The 18133-nt window shown below is 35.7% G+C and overlaps 1 protein-coding gene across 1 annotated transcript in view; it reads left to right on the top strand.

The window, feature by feature from the left end:
- Positions 1-5301: 5301 nt before the first annotated feature.
- Positions 5302-18133, top strand: part of LOC120315406 (dynein heavy chain 6, axonemal-like) — a 169826-nt gene continuing 156994 nt past the window's right edge. Inside the window, exons 1-10 of the mRNA XM_039359700.1 lie at positions 5302-5540; positions 6197-6451; positions 7221-7397; positions 9558-9808; positions 11156-11423; positions 12642-12776; positions 12870-12993; positions 13698-13842; positions 16410-16581; positions 17531-17644. Coding sequence (XP_039215634.1) covers positions 6203-6451; positions 7221-7397; positions 9558-9808; positions 11156-11423; positions 12642-12776; positions 12870-12993; positions 13698-13842; positions 16410-16581; positions 17531-17644 — 1635 coding nt within the window. The 5' untranslated portion in view covers positions 5302-5540; positions 6197-6202. The remainder of the gene's footprint in view (positions 5541-6196; positions 6452-7220; positions 7398-9557; positions 9809-11155; positions 11424-12641; positions 12777-12869; positions 12994-13697; positions 13843-16409; positions 16582-17530; positions 17645-18133) is intronic.

The following is an 18133-nucleotide window of genomic DNA, read 5'->3' as shown; positions in this document are numbered from 1 at the left end:
CTCATGCATGTGGAGCTTATTGGAATGTCATGGGTTCTTTTGGTCTGCTATTTATAATATCACAAAATCAAGAAATATGTTTTCAATGTGTTTAGAGACAAAATTCAAAGCAAAATTGGTAACTTAATTCGAACTTAATTGTTCAAAAACGTTTGAACAGAATAAACAAGAGTGAAGAAGTGAAAACGATACAAAGGCAATGTTTAACTCTCCAGATGCTGAATTCCAACCTTGTCAGACTAGCCAAGGAGTCGGAAGCCAAGTGTGACAAATAATACAAGATTTGGGCTTGTGTGCACGGTTTGTAAAGACTTCTTTGCTGTAGAGAATCAGGATGTTGTCATGGAGCAGGCTTTCCCTTATAGTACAACTTGGAAAAGGAAAGGCTGATCACTAGTGCATGGTGGATTCTACACTGACTTGTATCACTTGAATGGGACTAGAGAAGACAAAGATGAATTGGGAATAGCATCATTCTGAATGACAAGAAATGGCACACTGGCATTATAAAAATTCAAACATAGACTCTGTCAAGTTCATATGAGTAAGTTTGGCACAATAGAAGAAGAGGATCACATAAATCTTCCAAGCTAAGTAATAAATAGCTAAGTGTGAAGTTTATTCTAGTAATCAAGGTTGAGAGAAAAAAGCTCATGCATGTTTAATGCTAGGCCTGTTGCCTTTTTTTAATGAGGCTATGAGTCACATTTCTTATGAATGCTGCACATATATTTTACTGACCCTCCTAATAGTGACGACACCAAGATAATTTAATAGCAAGACTGTGTATTAGGAAGATCCCAAGAGAATAAAGTTCAGGAAAATTGTCATTTAAAAAATGGTAATCTCGATTACCTATGCATCAACTGGATAACTGCATCACAGTATTTTTTTTAATTGTCAATTTAAAAAAAATAAACTGTTGATTTTGCGTCATCAAGTTGTTTTCAACTCCTCGCAACTACATAGATTTGCTCCATGACAATATATCCCTAACTCGTTATTTCAGGTCTCCCAATAGTGAAATCATTGCCACTGTAACTGTGTCTATCCACCTTTTTAAATTAAACACCCTAAATCAGAGACAGCAACAATGGATTAAGTTTTAAATCATACCCAGAACTTAGAACAGTATTTCTCAGCTACAGCTACTTTAAAATGTGTGGACTTCAACTCCCAGAATTCCGTATTCCATACATCTTAAGATTACCAAGGTCAGAAACTTTACCTAGAGTGAGATACATTTGTGGAAGAAACAATAGAACCCTTGGCTGCTGTCCCAACAATTCAATTATATATTACCATATATAAAAATTGCTAAGGAACTCCATGTAGTCAGAACAATGAGGGGCTTGGCAAAAGGAGAACTAAAAGTTGAGCAGAAAAACTCCAAAATTCAGAAGAGACTACAGAAAACAAACCATAGTAAGTACTCATAGGAGCACCATTACAATGTGTTCTTAGGGTAAGAGACCAAGTTCAAGAATTCAGCAGCATGATTAAAAAGTAATGCCAAAAAAACAGTGAAAGAATGTTGGGTGTTAAAAGACAATGAACATTCTGTTCAAGAGAGATACTTCTGAAAAAGAAATATAAGCATACAATACAGATAGTCCTCGACTTACAACAGTTCATTTAGTGACCGTTTGCAGTAACAGTTTTTCACACTTATGACCATCCCCATGGTCAAGTGATTTACATTTGGAGGCTTGGCAATTGGTTCATATTTATGTTGGCTGCAGTGTGCCGGGGCGTGCAACTTTCTGACAAGCAAAGTCAATGGAGAACCAGATTCACTTAACATCCGTGTTACTAACTTAACAACTGCAGTGGTTCACTTAACAAATGTGTCAAGAAAAGCCCTAAAATGGGGCAAAACTTACTTACCAAATTTCTCACTTAGCAACATAAATTTTGGGCTCAATTATGGTCGTAAGTCGAGGACTACCTATATATTTATACTATACCTATTACACTATTCCCTTTAGGAAAGCAATGTTAGAAGAAAGAAACAGAATAAAAATTAATGTGCCAAAGATATTAAGGCATGAGATAAAAAGAATTCAGTCCAATCTATTCCCATCACCATTCTTCTAGCTTTACAAACTGTCCTTGTTTTTATTGTGTCCTTACTCTGCCTCATTTTTTTAAATCCTGCTTTTATTAAAAAATAATTCAAAGTGACAAACATACTTAATATTCCCTCCTCCTCTCATTTTCCCCATAACAACTCTGAGGTGAGTGGGCTGGGAGAGAGCACCTAGGGGTAGGCAACTTTGGCTCTTTTATGACTCATGGACTTCAACTCCCAGAATTCCTGAGCCAGCCATGCTGGCTCAGGAATTCTGGGAGTTAAAGTCCACAAGTCATAAATGAGCCAAGGTTGCCTACCCATGGACCCCTAGCCCAAGGTTACCCAGCTGGCTTTCATGCATAAGGCAGCACTTGAACTCATAGCCTCTAGCTTGGACATTGCTTTTTCTTTTTTAAGCTTTCATCTCTCTTTGAGGATTTCATCCTCTCCATCATCCACAACTTTCTTTTTCTTTTTCCTTTCTCTTCCACTCATTCTTTATCACATTTGTTTTGTGATTCAATTTATTTTTTACAGGGCACATCACCTTGCCATATATCTTTCACACTAGTCATTACATTTTGTATTCAATGAAGATTTATTGTTGGCCTTTTCTTGTTTTACACATTTCTTAAATAACAAATTCAGCACTCAATCTTTCTTTCTGAACATTCACAAATCACCTAACAGCATTCTATTTAGTTTTATGCTCATATACTGAGCTCTCATTTCCATGTAACAGACCAAATGTATGCTGTTACTCTTAAATCACTTTGCTCCTTTTATTATTATATTATGCAGGGCTTTTTTCCCATAGAATGCCCAGAACAGAGTTCCGGCATCTTTTTTGGATGGAACCTTGTAGGGTAGGCAAGGCGGGTTGTATGATGTGTGTGAGTTCCAGCACCTTTTTTTTTAAAGAAAAAAAGCACTGATATTATGTATAAATCTATTATGCCACCCACCCCAGAAGACTCTGGTTTTTGTCAAACATTTATTCTTTGGCGGGTTTTTTTTAATCACTTCAGTATACCAAAAGAGATTTTTTTAAAATTACTAAAAAGAAAAATAGGAAATATTAAACCTGACTGCCTGGCAAAATATTGGTATTTTTCTAATAAAGGTCACAAGCAACAAAAAAAACATTTCATCAGTTCACTATCTGAGGTAGTACTTGTCTATCCAATTAAACTTCTCTGGATTCATTACAAACTCCTCACCAAGAATACCTTTCTTCAATATTCTTCCACATTCTTCAGCTAGGTTGGCATGCTTTTATATGGTACGAGAAATCTAAAGCACATAAGTACTTTCAAAATCATGCGATAAGAAATGTACTACTTTCAGAATGGGAGAAAATTAAACATAAAATATACATGAAAATACCTGAGTGGCTTTCAACAATGGAAGCATTTGCTTATCCAAATCTGATTAATTATGACAAACTGGTTAGTTATAAAGACATTTTAGACAAAGAGGGAAAACTTAAGGACAGGCAAACTTTACAGCTACAAGGTATTGACTTGACATGGTGGTTCTACAGTATTTGCAAATTCAAACAAGATATGAAAAAGATATAAAATTGACAGGTTTTTACAAAGAACAGACCCCGTTGGATAAAATTTTGTTAAAAACAGATGAGAATTTGATTAGAAAACTCTATAAATTTCTTTTAAACTGGAAGATGGAAGAAGAACAAGTTAAAGAAACAATGATAGTATGGGCAAAGAACTTTGGATATTCTATAGATTTGGAAGACTGGCAAAAACTTTGGGATAAAAATATTAAGCTTACAAAAGCGGTAGCATATAAAGAAAACTTATATGTTTTATAGATGGCATATGACACCAGTTCGCTTAGCGAAAATGTTTAAAAATGTTTCGGATATTTGCTGGAAATGTAAGCAACAGTCAAGCACTTATTATCATGCCTGGTAGACATGCCCTATCACTAAGAAATATTGGTCTAAGATTCATAGATGGTTGGAAAAGATGATGAAACTACAAATACAATTTAAACCAGAATTGTTTTTGTTAAGAATATTAAGACCTAATTATGGCAAAGAGAATGACTACTTGATATTGCATGTTTTAACTGCTGCAAGGATAGTATTTGCCCAATTTTGGAAAAATGAGAATTTACCATCTGACCAGATTATTATTACCAAAATTTTAGAGTGTGCAGAAATGGATAGACTAACATTAGAAATGAAAGAAAAAGATGATTCAATTTATTTTAGAACTTGGGAAAATTTTTATCAATGGTTAGAGACATGTTAGAAGTCGAAGGATTTAATATTTTAGAATAGATGACTCATTTCTAATTGAGTTCTAACTAACATTTTGATGATACGATTACTTTTCCTGATTTACTGATTTTCATTTGTTACTTTTGATTGTTAGGATTACTTTTTATTTTTAGACTTTATTAGTAGTGTTTACTTAATAGATCAACGTATTTGTTTACTAATTGTTTTTAATATGTTACAGTTTAAGCTTTGTTAAAAATGGTTGAATATGATATTTACTCACTTTTATGATCTGGACGGTTGCTTGTTTGTTGAAATATGTGATTGTATCTATCCTTATTTTACCCCAATTCCTTATTTCCTTCCCTTCCCCCTTTCCTTTTACCCTTCCCTTTACCATACCTGTATTGTTCCTATTTTTCCTTACCTATATAAATTTAATAAAATTTTGTTAAAAAAAAAATTCTTCCACATCTTTCCGACCGTTTGCAGATTCCCATTTACAAGACGCGGGTCTGCGCTCAACCAAAAGTACAGCATCATGCTGGCACTAGATGTCGCTCAAACGACGTAAGACTAAACAAAAAAAAGTTTCTCCACTAAACTTGGAAACTCCTATGCGAGACACAATAAATTAGGCATTTAACCTTAGAGCCAAATAATAATAATAATAATGAATAGAATGCACGATGCTTTGCAGAGCTAATGGAAAAACCGATTAGACGGCTGTTTTATCCATCTATTTCGCTGCCTTTACAATAGATGGGGACAATAATACTGTGGGGTATTTGGAGATTTATTCCATCAAGTCAGACTGTCCCTACGGAGCAGCGGTTCTAGATCCAGCAAAAAAAAAAATGCCGAAGATCTGTCGATGCTTTGGATCGCAGGGCTGACAAGGATTAAGCGTTAATTTCTTTGATAAATGGGTGGCCTAATTTGGACAGCCGAGACTTGGCTGGCGAAGGGCGGCGGGGAGTCGGGTGCGCGGAGCAGGGGGAGAAAACGAGGGCGGGGCTCACTAAACCGAAAGCTATCGCAGGTGAGACGCGGAACGCGTCGCGTAGCAACCAGAGTGAAAACTACTCTTCCCGGGCCCTCCCCCCGCTTCGTCGCGTCCCGCCCAGGGAATGCTGGGATGCGGTACAGGGGACTGTTGCTTGGCAACGGGAGGACTCTCTGGAGGGCGAAGTTTTCTGTCGCTTCTGGGCGGGAAAGGTAAGTTCCTCCGACAGTTAATTCCGCAGGTGTCCCCTCTTATTTACTAAAAATGGAAAGAGGAAGGGAATTTTGCTGCTCCGACTATTGCGGCCTCGAAAGGATGCTACTCCGGCTTTTTAGCAACATCCCTTTTGGAAAAGGCATTTGACCCAGGTTTCCAAAAACTGCCTCGTCCAGGGGCAATCGAGGGTGCCAACTATTTCCCTTTCCCGTCCCATCATTAAAATTGTATCCTTCTACCCAAAGGTAGCTTATGCTTTCCTCCTCCTCTTTCCTTCCTCTTCCTCCTCCTCTCCATTTTTTTCTTTCCTTCTCTGAAACAGACACACAGAAGAGCAGGGTCAGTACATTTAAAGTAGATGCATAGAGAAAGGGGCATGGGCTCAACTTCTCAACAGAATAAATCATACTTAATTATATCATTTGCCTGTGTGCAAATAGACAGACAGATAATTTTATGCTGCATCTTGATCCCTCCCCAAAATGAGATACTTTAACAGTATGATGTTTCTTAGAGCCTAACACGGTTATATCAATATGTATTTTCTTTTTATATTCTTATCCATTTGCCTTTTTCTTGGTTACATGTTAATGTTTATAAGGCAGTTTGTTTATATTAAGACTTCAAAACAGGTTGCATATTTTATTTTCAGGCCACCATGTCAAAAAGAATCTTATTACCTTCTATCCCATCACTGGAATCAACAGCTAGTAGAAGTAATCAGAGTTCAAGTGAAGAATCTTCTAATGGGAAAAATTCTCCTTCAATAAATGAATTAAGAAGTAGACTGACTAGCATGGCTCCAAAACAGATGGTACCAAATCCTGAAGCTCTGAAATTTGAACATAATACAAAATCTCAAGAAAGAACTAGAAAGCGGCAGCAGCCTATAAAGCTAGAACCTTTAGTAGGTTGATTTTGATTTTTTGTGGGTTTTTTTCAGATATGTTGTCTTATATTTATATAGAGAAAATTGAAATTAAGGCTACAATTTTATGTTAATCAATTTTGAAATGTGGATATAAAACAGATTAACATTAGATTGACAATTGCTTATCAGAAAAAGGTTTGAGGAAATACAGTTCTTCTGTTTGATTAAATGTTATATCAAACATTACAGAGATCAGTCATGTCAAATTAATCCTAATCAAGTTAATTTCATGATCCTTACAATTAAAATTTCATGGATCTCTTAGAGAAAAACTAAACTTCCTAAACTTGCAATCTACAATAGTTATCTTAAGAAAGACTAATCAATGCATTCTGTAACTCTGAAATTTTGACCCTTGTAAATAATTTTTACCCAATGAGATAAAACCAATCTAGTACACAGGGCAAGCCATAAAGTTCCTAATACATATTAAAATCAGGGAACTAAAGACTTCTCATCACTGTTATTAACACAGGATGGTTGGATGACTTTAGAAAATGCTATAAGTCACTTGCAATATGAATCTTTGCTTTAAGAGAATATGCCACCCACGCAAAACAAAAGCATGGTTCTTCAACTTATCAGACTCCTGCCTAGTATTACATGCTGTCTTCCCTATCCACAATTAAAGAACAATGACTGGGTCTCTGCTTATCGAATTTAATTTTATTGTCTATTAACTTGTACAAAACCTTTCTGTGGATCAGTTATTCATTTTTTAAAAATTACTTTATTTCCAATTTAGCCTGCCTTAAAAACATATCAGCACCAAAAACAACCTGAATATATATATCAGAAAAACAGGGAAAAATTGTTAGCAGCTGGAGTATTAAAGCCTACAACTTCAGCAGAGAAAAGAAAATGGCCTGGTACGGTGGAGGGAATTTCATCTGAACTCCATGAAGAACTGAAAGAAAGACAGGTATTGTCTGTCCTTATGAATTGTGAATGCATACTTTTATTTAAATATTTTAATCTTCCGTTCAAATCAAATACAGGTGGTCCTCGATTTACGACCACAATTGAGCCCAAAATTTCTGTTGATCAGCAAGACATTTGGTAAGTGAATTTTGCCCCATTTTACGACCTTTTTTACCACAGTTTTAAGTGAATCATTGCAGTTGTTAAGTTAGTAACATGGTTGTTAAGTGAATCTTGCTTCCCCATTGACTTTGCTTGTCAGAAGGTCGCAAAAGATGATCATGTGACCCCGGACACTGCAATCATCATTAATATGAGTCAGTTGCCAAGTGTCTGAATTTCGATCACAAGACGCTGTTAATGGACATAATTGTGAAAAACGATCTTGTCATTTTTTTCACTACTGTTGTAACTTCAAACTGTCACTAAAAGAACTGTTGTAAATTAGGGACCATCTGTATGTTCAAGGCACTTACAATTTATGATTCCAAACAAAAATAATTTTAAAGGCATTCCTTGCATGTTAGAGTTAATAAAATATCTGTATTGAAGCTGCAGTGTTCACTTTTTCAGCATGCTTTAAAAACATCATACTGTATATCCCAAAATCAGGTCACTTTCCACTTATTTAAATTTGAAACAATACATAAAAGGAGATTTCACTGCCCTATTGATGTCAGAGTTGTTCAAATGTGTGCATGGCCAGTTGTACTTTTCCCTTGTTTGAAGCTGCTTTTAAACTTGCCATAAATGGTTCTCGCCTGCTGAAGGAGGTTCACTTTAAGACCAATGCAGTCTTGTTTTTCTTATTTTTCTCATCTTCATACCACTGTTGTGTAGTAGTAATCTAAAATGGCAGTACATGTAGTTTTTTGTTCTGTTGCTACTTAACTTCTATGTAAACTCATAGTTAACATTTTTAAAATAAATGTTGAAAGTTTTTGAAGTTTAAATACAAAAAAATAAAAAGGAGGATACTGCCACGCTGCACTTCTGCTGTGGGAGCTGCACTAACTACTGGTTTGTTTCTGAGGGTAATTCAAGGAACTTGTCACTACCTACTAAACCATACAGGTTTTATGGCCTAAATATCTTAAGGACCACCTTTCTTCAGTAGCTTCTGCCCATTCTACCCGAAGAACTAAGTAGTATCTACTAATTGTCCTCATCTGTCAGAAAGTATGTCAGGAGTGGGCTCTGCAATAAGCATTCTCTATATAGTAGCAGTTCTCTTCCCCTGGAATAGCTTGCCTTCTGAGGCAAAGTTGCCCCCCCCCCCCACACCTTCTAGAGCCTCTTGGAGCTAGATGAAAACATGGATTTTCCAGAAGGTTTCAAGTTTTAATTGTACAAGGAGTGCCATATTCAATCAATTTAATGTATTATTTATTATTTAACATGAATTAAACTGTAGCATAATTGGATTACAATTTAATTACTATAGCAACTTGCCATGCATTTATGTGTAAATTCTGTAAGCAATTTAGAGACTGTCTCGTTTCAGGTGGTAAACAAATGTTATCAGTAAACAGGCATTAAATAAATACATCCCTGAGAGTGCTGGTAGAGTGCTATTCTGTCAAAACTGTAAGCACTAAAGAAATGTGCAGGTATTGAGCCAGTTGAATTGTGAATGTGGAGTGTGGAGGGAGGCTTTGCCTTAGGAATCCAGGTTATCTGGCCCTCTTACACGATTGCAACAAAGAGCTCAGAAACACTGCAGCTTTCAGATAATAAAATTTCTCATTAAATCTGAAATGGATACCTGAATATGGTTTCTTCAAAACACTTCCAAGCCACACTTACTTGAATGAAATAATTTAGTTTCCACACAACAGAAGAAAGCAGAACTTCTGGTTAATTTAACTTAGGTAGGAAAGCTTCCATCCTTTTATAAACCATTCTGAAGGAAGAGTGTTTCTTGCTAGAACAATAGTCATTGCTATGCTGGAATATATAGTGATAAACCATGATGTTGTTTAAAAAAAATATTAGGGAAGCAGTTGTAAATCTTATTATTATGCAGTAAATCTGTGATTTTATACTCCTAAGAATCTACAAGATGATGCTGGGTTTTCAAAAAACCCAGGAAATCAATAGAACCGTTTTTTAAAAAAGAAAAGTTGAGTTACACATAAATTCCTTTCCTTTATTATTGCAGCTGCTGAGTGCTATGGTACGAATTCCAACTCCTCCTAAGCAACCACGTAGTGCATTAAAGACAAGTGCTTGCAAACCGAGTTCGACTCCACCTTTACGTGCATTTAGTGATCCAGAAGAAGTAATTAAAGCTAATATTACGGAGCCTCTACAGATTATAAGAATAATATGTGAAAACAAAAACCTAGGATTTCTGTACTTGACTCCCGCAGTGCCTAAATCATCAATTGAGTATGACTCATATAACCTGAAGTGAGTTACCTTTAAATGTTGAAGCAATTATATGGTAAAAAAATAACAATTTTATGTTTAACATGAATTCCAGATTTACCACTTATAATACCAATCTCCTGTTCTACTGATGGTTAATATACATACTCACAGAAATAATATAGTTATATCTAATTTCTATATTTTTCTTATATGTATATGTTTTAACATAGACGTGGTGCTAAAATTTGAAAGCTTGTGTCTTTTTCCTTAGGAGAAAGTTAAATGAAATTATCAATTAAGGAACAATGTTAAATTTTGATTAAAATGCAGTTATATAATGTATACAACTCAAAAGATATAGGCTATGTACATGAATGTATATGGGATTTTTTTCAAACAGCTGTGGCAACATAGAAAGACAGTATGCCAAATGTACATTTTACAATATAGTTTTATCAGGTAATTAATATACCAACTACCAGCATAGATTGACAATTATTGTATACCCAGTAATCATGTATTCAGACAACTTAAATACTCTGGTAAATTAGCAGTCTGTTGCTGTAAGAGATGGGGAGAAAATGTCTGTCATTTCACTAGAACAATGCAGAGATCATGTAATATACTTTGTAGGCATGAACTGGAACCTTCACTCATTGCAGAGCATGACCCAATATTCAGATTCAGAACAAGATTTGCTAAGATCAAAATATACTGTCCCCTAATCCAGCAAGGAGAGAACAGATGTTGCTGTCATATTACTGTTTTTAGCAAAGTGGAACAACACTTTGATACAGGATAGAGCTTAATGCAAATATGAAGTATGCTAAATTGTACAAAAATTGAGCAGGGACAATTGAGTATTAATGCATTTAGAAACCCTGATTTATGCCTTTCATGTGAACAACTAAAGTTTGGATGGGTGGGAAATATATCTGCTGTAGCTTCATTTGCATTGAAGCTGGAACCGGCACCATTCTGAATCACTCCACTCCATCCTGGATAAATAAAAATTTGGCTTCATGCCATTGTAGTTTGTCATAGATTTTATCTAAATCTGGTGGGTTAAGGCGGCATCTAATAATTAAAGGAACAATGCAACGTGTTCTGTTATCCAGATTGTGTCAGAAAAGGTCCTGCCATGATAAAAAAAAAGTTATGTTAATTGCCACCATTCCTCCTTGAAAATTAATAAATTTGTAGCAAAACCTGTAATATGGAATGGCAATTTGAATACATAAGAACACTGAAAATAACAGATATTATTCTATCAGGTTCTATATCCTACAGGCACAGAATAGCCATACATAGATAGTCCATCACTGCTTATTCAAGTCTTGGTAATTAATTTATCTTATTAAGCAATATGTTTGTATTTATTTTTAGAATTGTAAGCTATGATTGCATTAACAAAAATGACTACTACACTATTAGTCCACAAGCAGTTATTCATACATGCAATGGAGAAGTTGAATACCTGGAACTTGAACGCTGGGAGCAAGAATATGTCTATCATAGGGCACTTATCAAAATTACTATATTTGCTATATTTCGCAAATGGAAGTCATTTAATGTATGGAGGAAGAACGTCCGCTGCAAAAAGATCAATTCATGTCGCCGAGCTTTACAGAAGAATTTATTTATCGTTAATGCTGTATGTATTGTGTTTTTATTACTGAAATAATACATGTGAAGGACATTGAATAATCTAAAAGCATTGTATTGTTTTGAAGGCGTTACTCTTTAATATCAAAATGTTTTACAGTGTACTGTAGTTTCCTAGTGTGAAATAGATTGATATTAACATAGCTGTAGTTCCACAGCTCTGAATTAGTGCTGCTAGAGGTTAGTTAGTATGGAAAGTCAATAAAGCTCATAATTTAAAAAGTTCACAGAGATTTTTATTTCTGGAAGAGAGCCAATTTTTCCCTCTCATCACAGAAAGAAACATTTTACAAACAGAAAAACAGTTGAACTATCAGAAATGCCTGTTAATGCAAAGGGGAAGTTTTCCCCTTATTCTCTTGTCTCCCAATAATTCCTTTGATCTGCTTCTGTGCTCCTCAGAAAGATCCATTTGTGCACACGGAACAGTTTTTAAGGAAGCTGGGATGCTATGATGAAACACACACAATACTTCTTCCTCCTCCTATTTTTCCCACATCACCCCTGTGAGGTGGGTTGGGCTGAAAGAGAGAGAGAGACTAGCCCAAAGTCACCCAGCCGGCTTTCATGCCCAAGGCAGGAGTAGAACTCACAGTCTCCTGATCTCTAGCCTGGTGCCTTAACTATTCGACCAAACTGGCTGATGATGATATCTAGTTTTTCTATCTGGAGAATATTTTTAATTATTGGAAAATACAGCCTCTCCTTCCTTTCCTTAGTGAATACAGTACTGGTAGCATCTTTTCCTTGGATGGAATTTGAAAATCTATTATTTTGAAAAATTGGAAAGCTGGTTTTTTTTTTCATTTGTTTTTTAAAAAGCAGCAACAAAATATGGGCTTTTGCTGAAATTGTATATTTGATAATGCATGATTACAAAGACTTTGCATAGCTCTGTGTAGTCAAGACAATGCTTTTAATATATGGGAGCTCGGTGAGAGACACTAATATCCAGGACCCATCAACTATACACATCTGGAAGTCAATTTGGACAACTTCTCTGTTAATATGCCAAGATCCCTTTAGTCCATCATGATATGGGAAAAAAATGGGAGACAAAAGTAGAAAGAACAGATGTGACCATGTGATTTACAACTTGTCTCGAGTATAGTGTAAATATGAGAGCCAATCAATTTGCTTTTGTTCTACTATTTAGAAAATGTACACAGTATTTCTTTCTGTCTTATTCATTTGTTCTGTTTTGCAGTGTTTGAGACCAGCAATTCTAAACATCCAAGAAATGTGTTATCGAATTGGTGACATGGTGCTTTGTCAAGTTGAAAAGGGCTATATATATACATTGATAGAGTTTAAAGGTACTCAGTTCAGTCAGCTGAAAGATGTGAGTGTTATGTTTCAGTTGTTCAAGATTCTATATAAATAATATTAGCTGAAATTTAATAATTATTTACATGTAATTGCATTGAAATTTTAGGTGGCATCTCGTTTGTCAGAATTCAGAGAATTAGCCAAAGAAGTGGTTAGAGGTGCATGTCGAACTGCATTGCTTGAAACTGGTTTCACTCCTGATGATTATTTTTATACTATTGAAAGTACAGGTACAAAACTGCCATATTAACAATAAATAATAATGCTTATATCTTTATTCTAAATGCTTCATTAGAGTCTGTGTATTTCTTTTATCTCAGATAAGTGGGGTTGGAAAGTTCATTGAATTTTGAAATAATTGTACTTTCCTGCAACATTTGAACTTTGAGAATTTCAGTTTTTAGTGGTTAAGGTATCAAGCTAGAAACTGGGAGATTGTGAATTCTAGTTCACAAAACCAGCTGGATGACCTTGGGCTAGACACTTTCGCTCAGCCCTAGGAAGGAGACAGTGGCAAATCACTCCTGAAAAACCTTGCCAAAAAAATCTCAGAGAAGTGGATCTAATTGAATAGAAAAAATAAAATAAAAATAAAGCAGAATCAGGATATGAATTTATGTACTATGAGAAGAAAGGATGGATTACCCAACATTACAATCTCAATATGCAACGGGGAAGATAGTGTGAATTTATGTGTCTGGGTCCATACTTTGCTTTGTATTAGTCCCAATCATTTGAGTGGCCTCTGCAAAACCTCACAGGGACCAGTATAAGCCTCCCATTCTAAGTCAAACAAATCTTAGAACAGGAAATAGATTTTTTTTTAATTGTAGCTTTATCTGTTTATGGATAGATTGTTTCTTTAACTGTAAGTGTACCATTTAGCTTTGTGCCTGGAATAATTACAGCAATTTGCACATATATTTTTCCTCAGAACAGGTACCAATGGCAACAAGAAAAGAAGCTTTGATAGGAACCACTGTTCCTCGTGTTGAGAAAGACTTGTATGTCGAACAACCTGAAAGAATGACATACACAGAACAGGCCAATAAAAGGGCTCAGTGTGGAAGGCTAACATGGTTAGTAATAGCATTTCTGTGGGTGTCTTATCATAATATCTTTCTTACAATTTAGAACAGGTAGATGTAAAATAGCAAAAGTACTTCTTGCAAAAAGTATGCTAATTTAGGTTAGCTTCACTTATCTTGTGAAAACAGAAACAAACATCTGATTGTGGGTTAACATGCTATGTGACCTGAGTCGTAGGCATCAAATCACAGGCCTTAAATCCTATTTTGTAAATATTTCTTTCAGTACTCCTTCCATCAAAAACCAAGCTGATCCTTAATAACAATGGTGAAAATATAAATGTGAAAATTATAGTCCATTCCTTCCTTGTTGTATTTAAAACTGCATACATTAAATCTCGGTGTTATTTATGTTTCTCAGCAATATAAAAGAATAACCAATATATTGGCGAGTATGAAACAGAAATCAATATCTTGGAACATTTTTAGTGGTAGCTAAAGCAATGTTAAATTATCGCTTTAACTTAGACAATGTTATTTATTGCTTGCTATCCTTGGCCCTTTGTTTTGAATTTTGTTGCTGTTTTTTGTTTGTTGAAATTACATAATGTAATCTTGTTTTACTGAATAGGTGGTACTTGGCACAGTAGTGGTAAGTCCTAGTGGATAATCACTTAAATATGAGCCAGCAGTGTGCTACTGCCACCAAAAAAGCCAATGCAGTCCTAGGCTGCATTAACAAAGGGATAAAGTCAAAATCACATGAAGTGTTAGTACCACTTTATAATGCCTTGGTATGACCACACTTGGAATATTGCATCCAGTTTTGGTTGCCACAATAAACAAACATGTTGAGACTCTAGAAAGATTGCAGAGAAGAGCAACAGTGATGATTAGGGAACTGGAGGCTAAAACATGAAGAACAATTATAGAAATTGGGTATGTCTAGTCTAATGAAAAGAAGAACCGAGTTGACATGATAGCAGTGTTCCAATATCTAAGGGACTGCTACGAAGAGGAGGGGGTCAGCCTATTCTCCAAAGCACCTAAAGGCAGGACAAGAAGCAATGGATGGAAATTAAGGAGAGAACCAACCTAGAACTAAGGAGAAATTTCCTGACAATTACAATAATTGATCAGTGGAACGATTTGCCTCCAGAACAACTTACCTCCAGAACACTGGAGACTTTTAAGAAGAGATTGGACAGCAATTTGTCTGAAATGCTGTAGGGTTTCCTGCCTGAGCCGGAGGATGGATTAGAACACCTCCAAGGTCCCTTCCAACTCTCTTATTCTATTATTTTCAAAGCCATTTGAATAGATGATCCTATTCCATGAGGAGACATGGAGAATGTCCCCTCCGTCAGATCAGAAGCGGTGGCAAAAACCATAGGGGACAGGCATCTATAAATAATCTGATGACCAGATTGGAAAATGGGGTTTGTGGGAAGACTATTATTATAGGCCAGTGATGGCAAACCTTTTAGAGACTGAGTGCCCAAACTGCAACCCAAAACCCACTTGTGCATTGTCGAGCGCCGAGTGGGTGTGGCCCATTGGGTGGGTGTGGTCCATTGGGTGGGCATGGCTGTGGTGGTAATGACAGAGTGAGTGGGGCTAAAAAGTTCAATCAATCAATTCCAACTTTGCAAGATCTTTTTTTTCCTCATGAGAATTTGACTGATTGAACCTTTTTTTTTTTTTTTTGCACACGGCGATGCAGGCCTAAAGCAAAAAGGTTTTATAAAACCCAGCTGAAGGTCTAGGACTGGGGCAACGGCGTGCGTGCCCACAGAGAAGGCTCTGAGTGCCGCCTCTGGCACCCGGGCCATAGGTTCTCCACCACTGTTATAGGCTATAATTGTAGAATTTTGCAAGCTGGATTGTGCTTTACTTGTCCTCCTTCTTATATCCCAGTAAATCAGGGAAGTACATGGCTATGTCTCTTCTGAATGCTATCTTGTATTATAGCAATAGCACTTAGACTTATGTACTGCTTCATAGTGCTTTACAGCCCTCTCTAAGCGGTTTACAGAGTCAATATATTGCTTCCAACAATCTGAGTCCTCATTATACCAACCTCGGAAGGATGGAAGGCTGAGTTAACCTTGAACCAGTGAGAATCGAACTACTGGCAGTCGGCAGAATTAGTCTGCAATACTGCATTGTAACCTCTGCGCCATCATGCTATTCCAAGATCTAAGGAATATTTCAGCCCTCTTTGCATGCACTCACAAATTGCACATTAAAACTGCCTAGGGGAGTGTTACATCATACTCTTAAGCAAATGAATTTGCCTTGTTGTGTGAATCTAATATACAGGGAAACCATTCTTGCTTAAATTTAATCTCAAATTTATACTGTTACTGTATAGTGTTAATTTTGCCATTGCTGTTATTCTTCAGATTTACGGTAGTTTCCATGTTTGATATTGTCAGGATAGTGTTTCTTTTTCAATGTTGGGCAAGCCAGCATATTCTTAATAATTTTTTTTGCATGAACTCCCTCCCCATACACACACACACACACACACACACACACACAAAATCTCATTAAAGCTAAGACTATGCTAAGACAGCAATCTGTATTGCATTGTTAACCTGTATGTTTCTTCCCAGCTTTATTCGTCTTGCTGATTATCTTATAGTAAATACTATGCACATCTTGGCAGTTAAATCTGTTGCTGCTCTTTTGCGTTATCTTACTGATAAGTTGAAGAAGACACCACTTGCAGAAATTATCCAAACATGGAATACAGATGTAGTAGCACCTGAAGTTGTGGAGAAGAAGGTAATATTGACCAAAGTGAGATGTTCAAACTGTTGATCAAGAATTAAAGAAAACTTACTGTTTAAGTCAGAAATCATTGTTTTCTATTGATCAATTATCAAACATTTTGTTTTGATCTAATATATTATTCCTGACTTCATATCCTGTGAAAATGTGTTTCTTGAATCTATTTTATCAATGGAAATTAATGAAACTTACCTATACAGTATATTTTATAACTGGAAAATAATCCAAAGAGTTCTGTGTAAAGGCTTATAACATAAGAAATGGTATGTTAGTGCTGAACAATATCCAGAAAAGTCTCTGCAAATCCTAGCCAATAGTTAAATAATATTCACTTTGAGAAAATGGATAGGTCTGATTAAAAATGTCAATTTTAGACAAAAATGTGATAACATTATTTTAAGAAATGAGTATCAATATTAAATGATTTTTGTAAAAGGATGCAATTTAAAAATAATGAATACAACATGATATGGCAAAAGAGAAAGGAGCACAAAAACAGCTGAATTTCCTCATAATCAGGATGATCTGATTCAAAGGTAAGAATTAAACATTGACTATCAAACCGCACAAAATGTGTAATTAAATAAAATCCTTAAAACAAAAAGCAACATGGTCAAAGAAAAGAAAGACTCTCAACAACATTCCTAACTGAAATATGCAGTTGCCCTGGGCCAGTGACCATTTTCTGGCTTAAGTGCCTATTCCAGGGGTAGGCAACCTTGGCTCTTTTATGACTCGTGGACTTCAGCTCCCAGAGTTATAGTCCACGAGTCATAAAAGAGCCAAGGTTGCCTACCCCTGGCCTATTCTATCTGAACCATTGCTTCAAAATGATGCCTGTTCTAGCAAACAGGGAACGTTTTAGGTTGAAGGACTTTAGAGTTTCAGTTCATTGTCTAATTTTAAAAAAGAACTTAATTCTTTCTTTCTTTTTTTACTCAAGGGAACTACTTCAGTGATTGTAGAGGAAGAGGAGGCATCCATTCCAATGTTTCTTGTAGAGCTAATTTTAGAGATCCATGCATTGCTGTTTGAACCAACTATGGAAGAGTTCCAGGTTAAAGTTCATTTAATTTTAAAAAGATTTCCATTTAAAAAAAAGTAATCATGGCACACAGGGTACTTGAAAAAGTAATTTTTATAATTATGAGTCAGATGTAATTCTCGACTGGTATAGATTTAGGCTGGAAAGTGCCTAGAAATAACTTGATAAACTGAGTAATAACTCAGACCAGAATATTTGAGAAGTATGGTCACTTTCAAACAATACATAATGAACAAGGACAACATATTATTTCTTAATGAATTGAATTGCTATTAGTGTAGGACAACAGGGATGAAGCTAGCAGTGTTTAAAAGGCAATCTTTGAAGGCATTTTGGCAATGACAAAGATGCTGTGAAAATTAGGAAGGAAAGAAAAGTACATAACCTGCAACAGAAAAAACTCCAAGTTTATAATTCAGGGGTGACTGTGTTTAAAATAAAAACCTCTGGGTAGCCCTGCCACTTGTTCACTGACATAGAATAGCCATGGCACTTAACTTA

The sequence above is a fragment of the Crotalus tigris genome, unplaced genomic scaffold (genome assembly GCF_016545835.1).
Source record: "Crotalus tigris isolate CLP2741 ecotype Arizona unplaced genomic scaffold, ASM1654583v1 scf7180000019100.1392032, whole genome shotgun sequence".
NCBI classification, from domain to species: domain Eukaryota; kingdom Metazoa; phylum Chordata; class Lepidosauria; order Squamata; family Viperidae; genus Crotalus; species Crotalus tigris.
The sequence above is the reverse complement of the archived record's forward strand: the minus strand, read 5'-3'. Positions and strand labels throughout refer to the sequence as shown.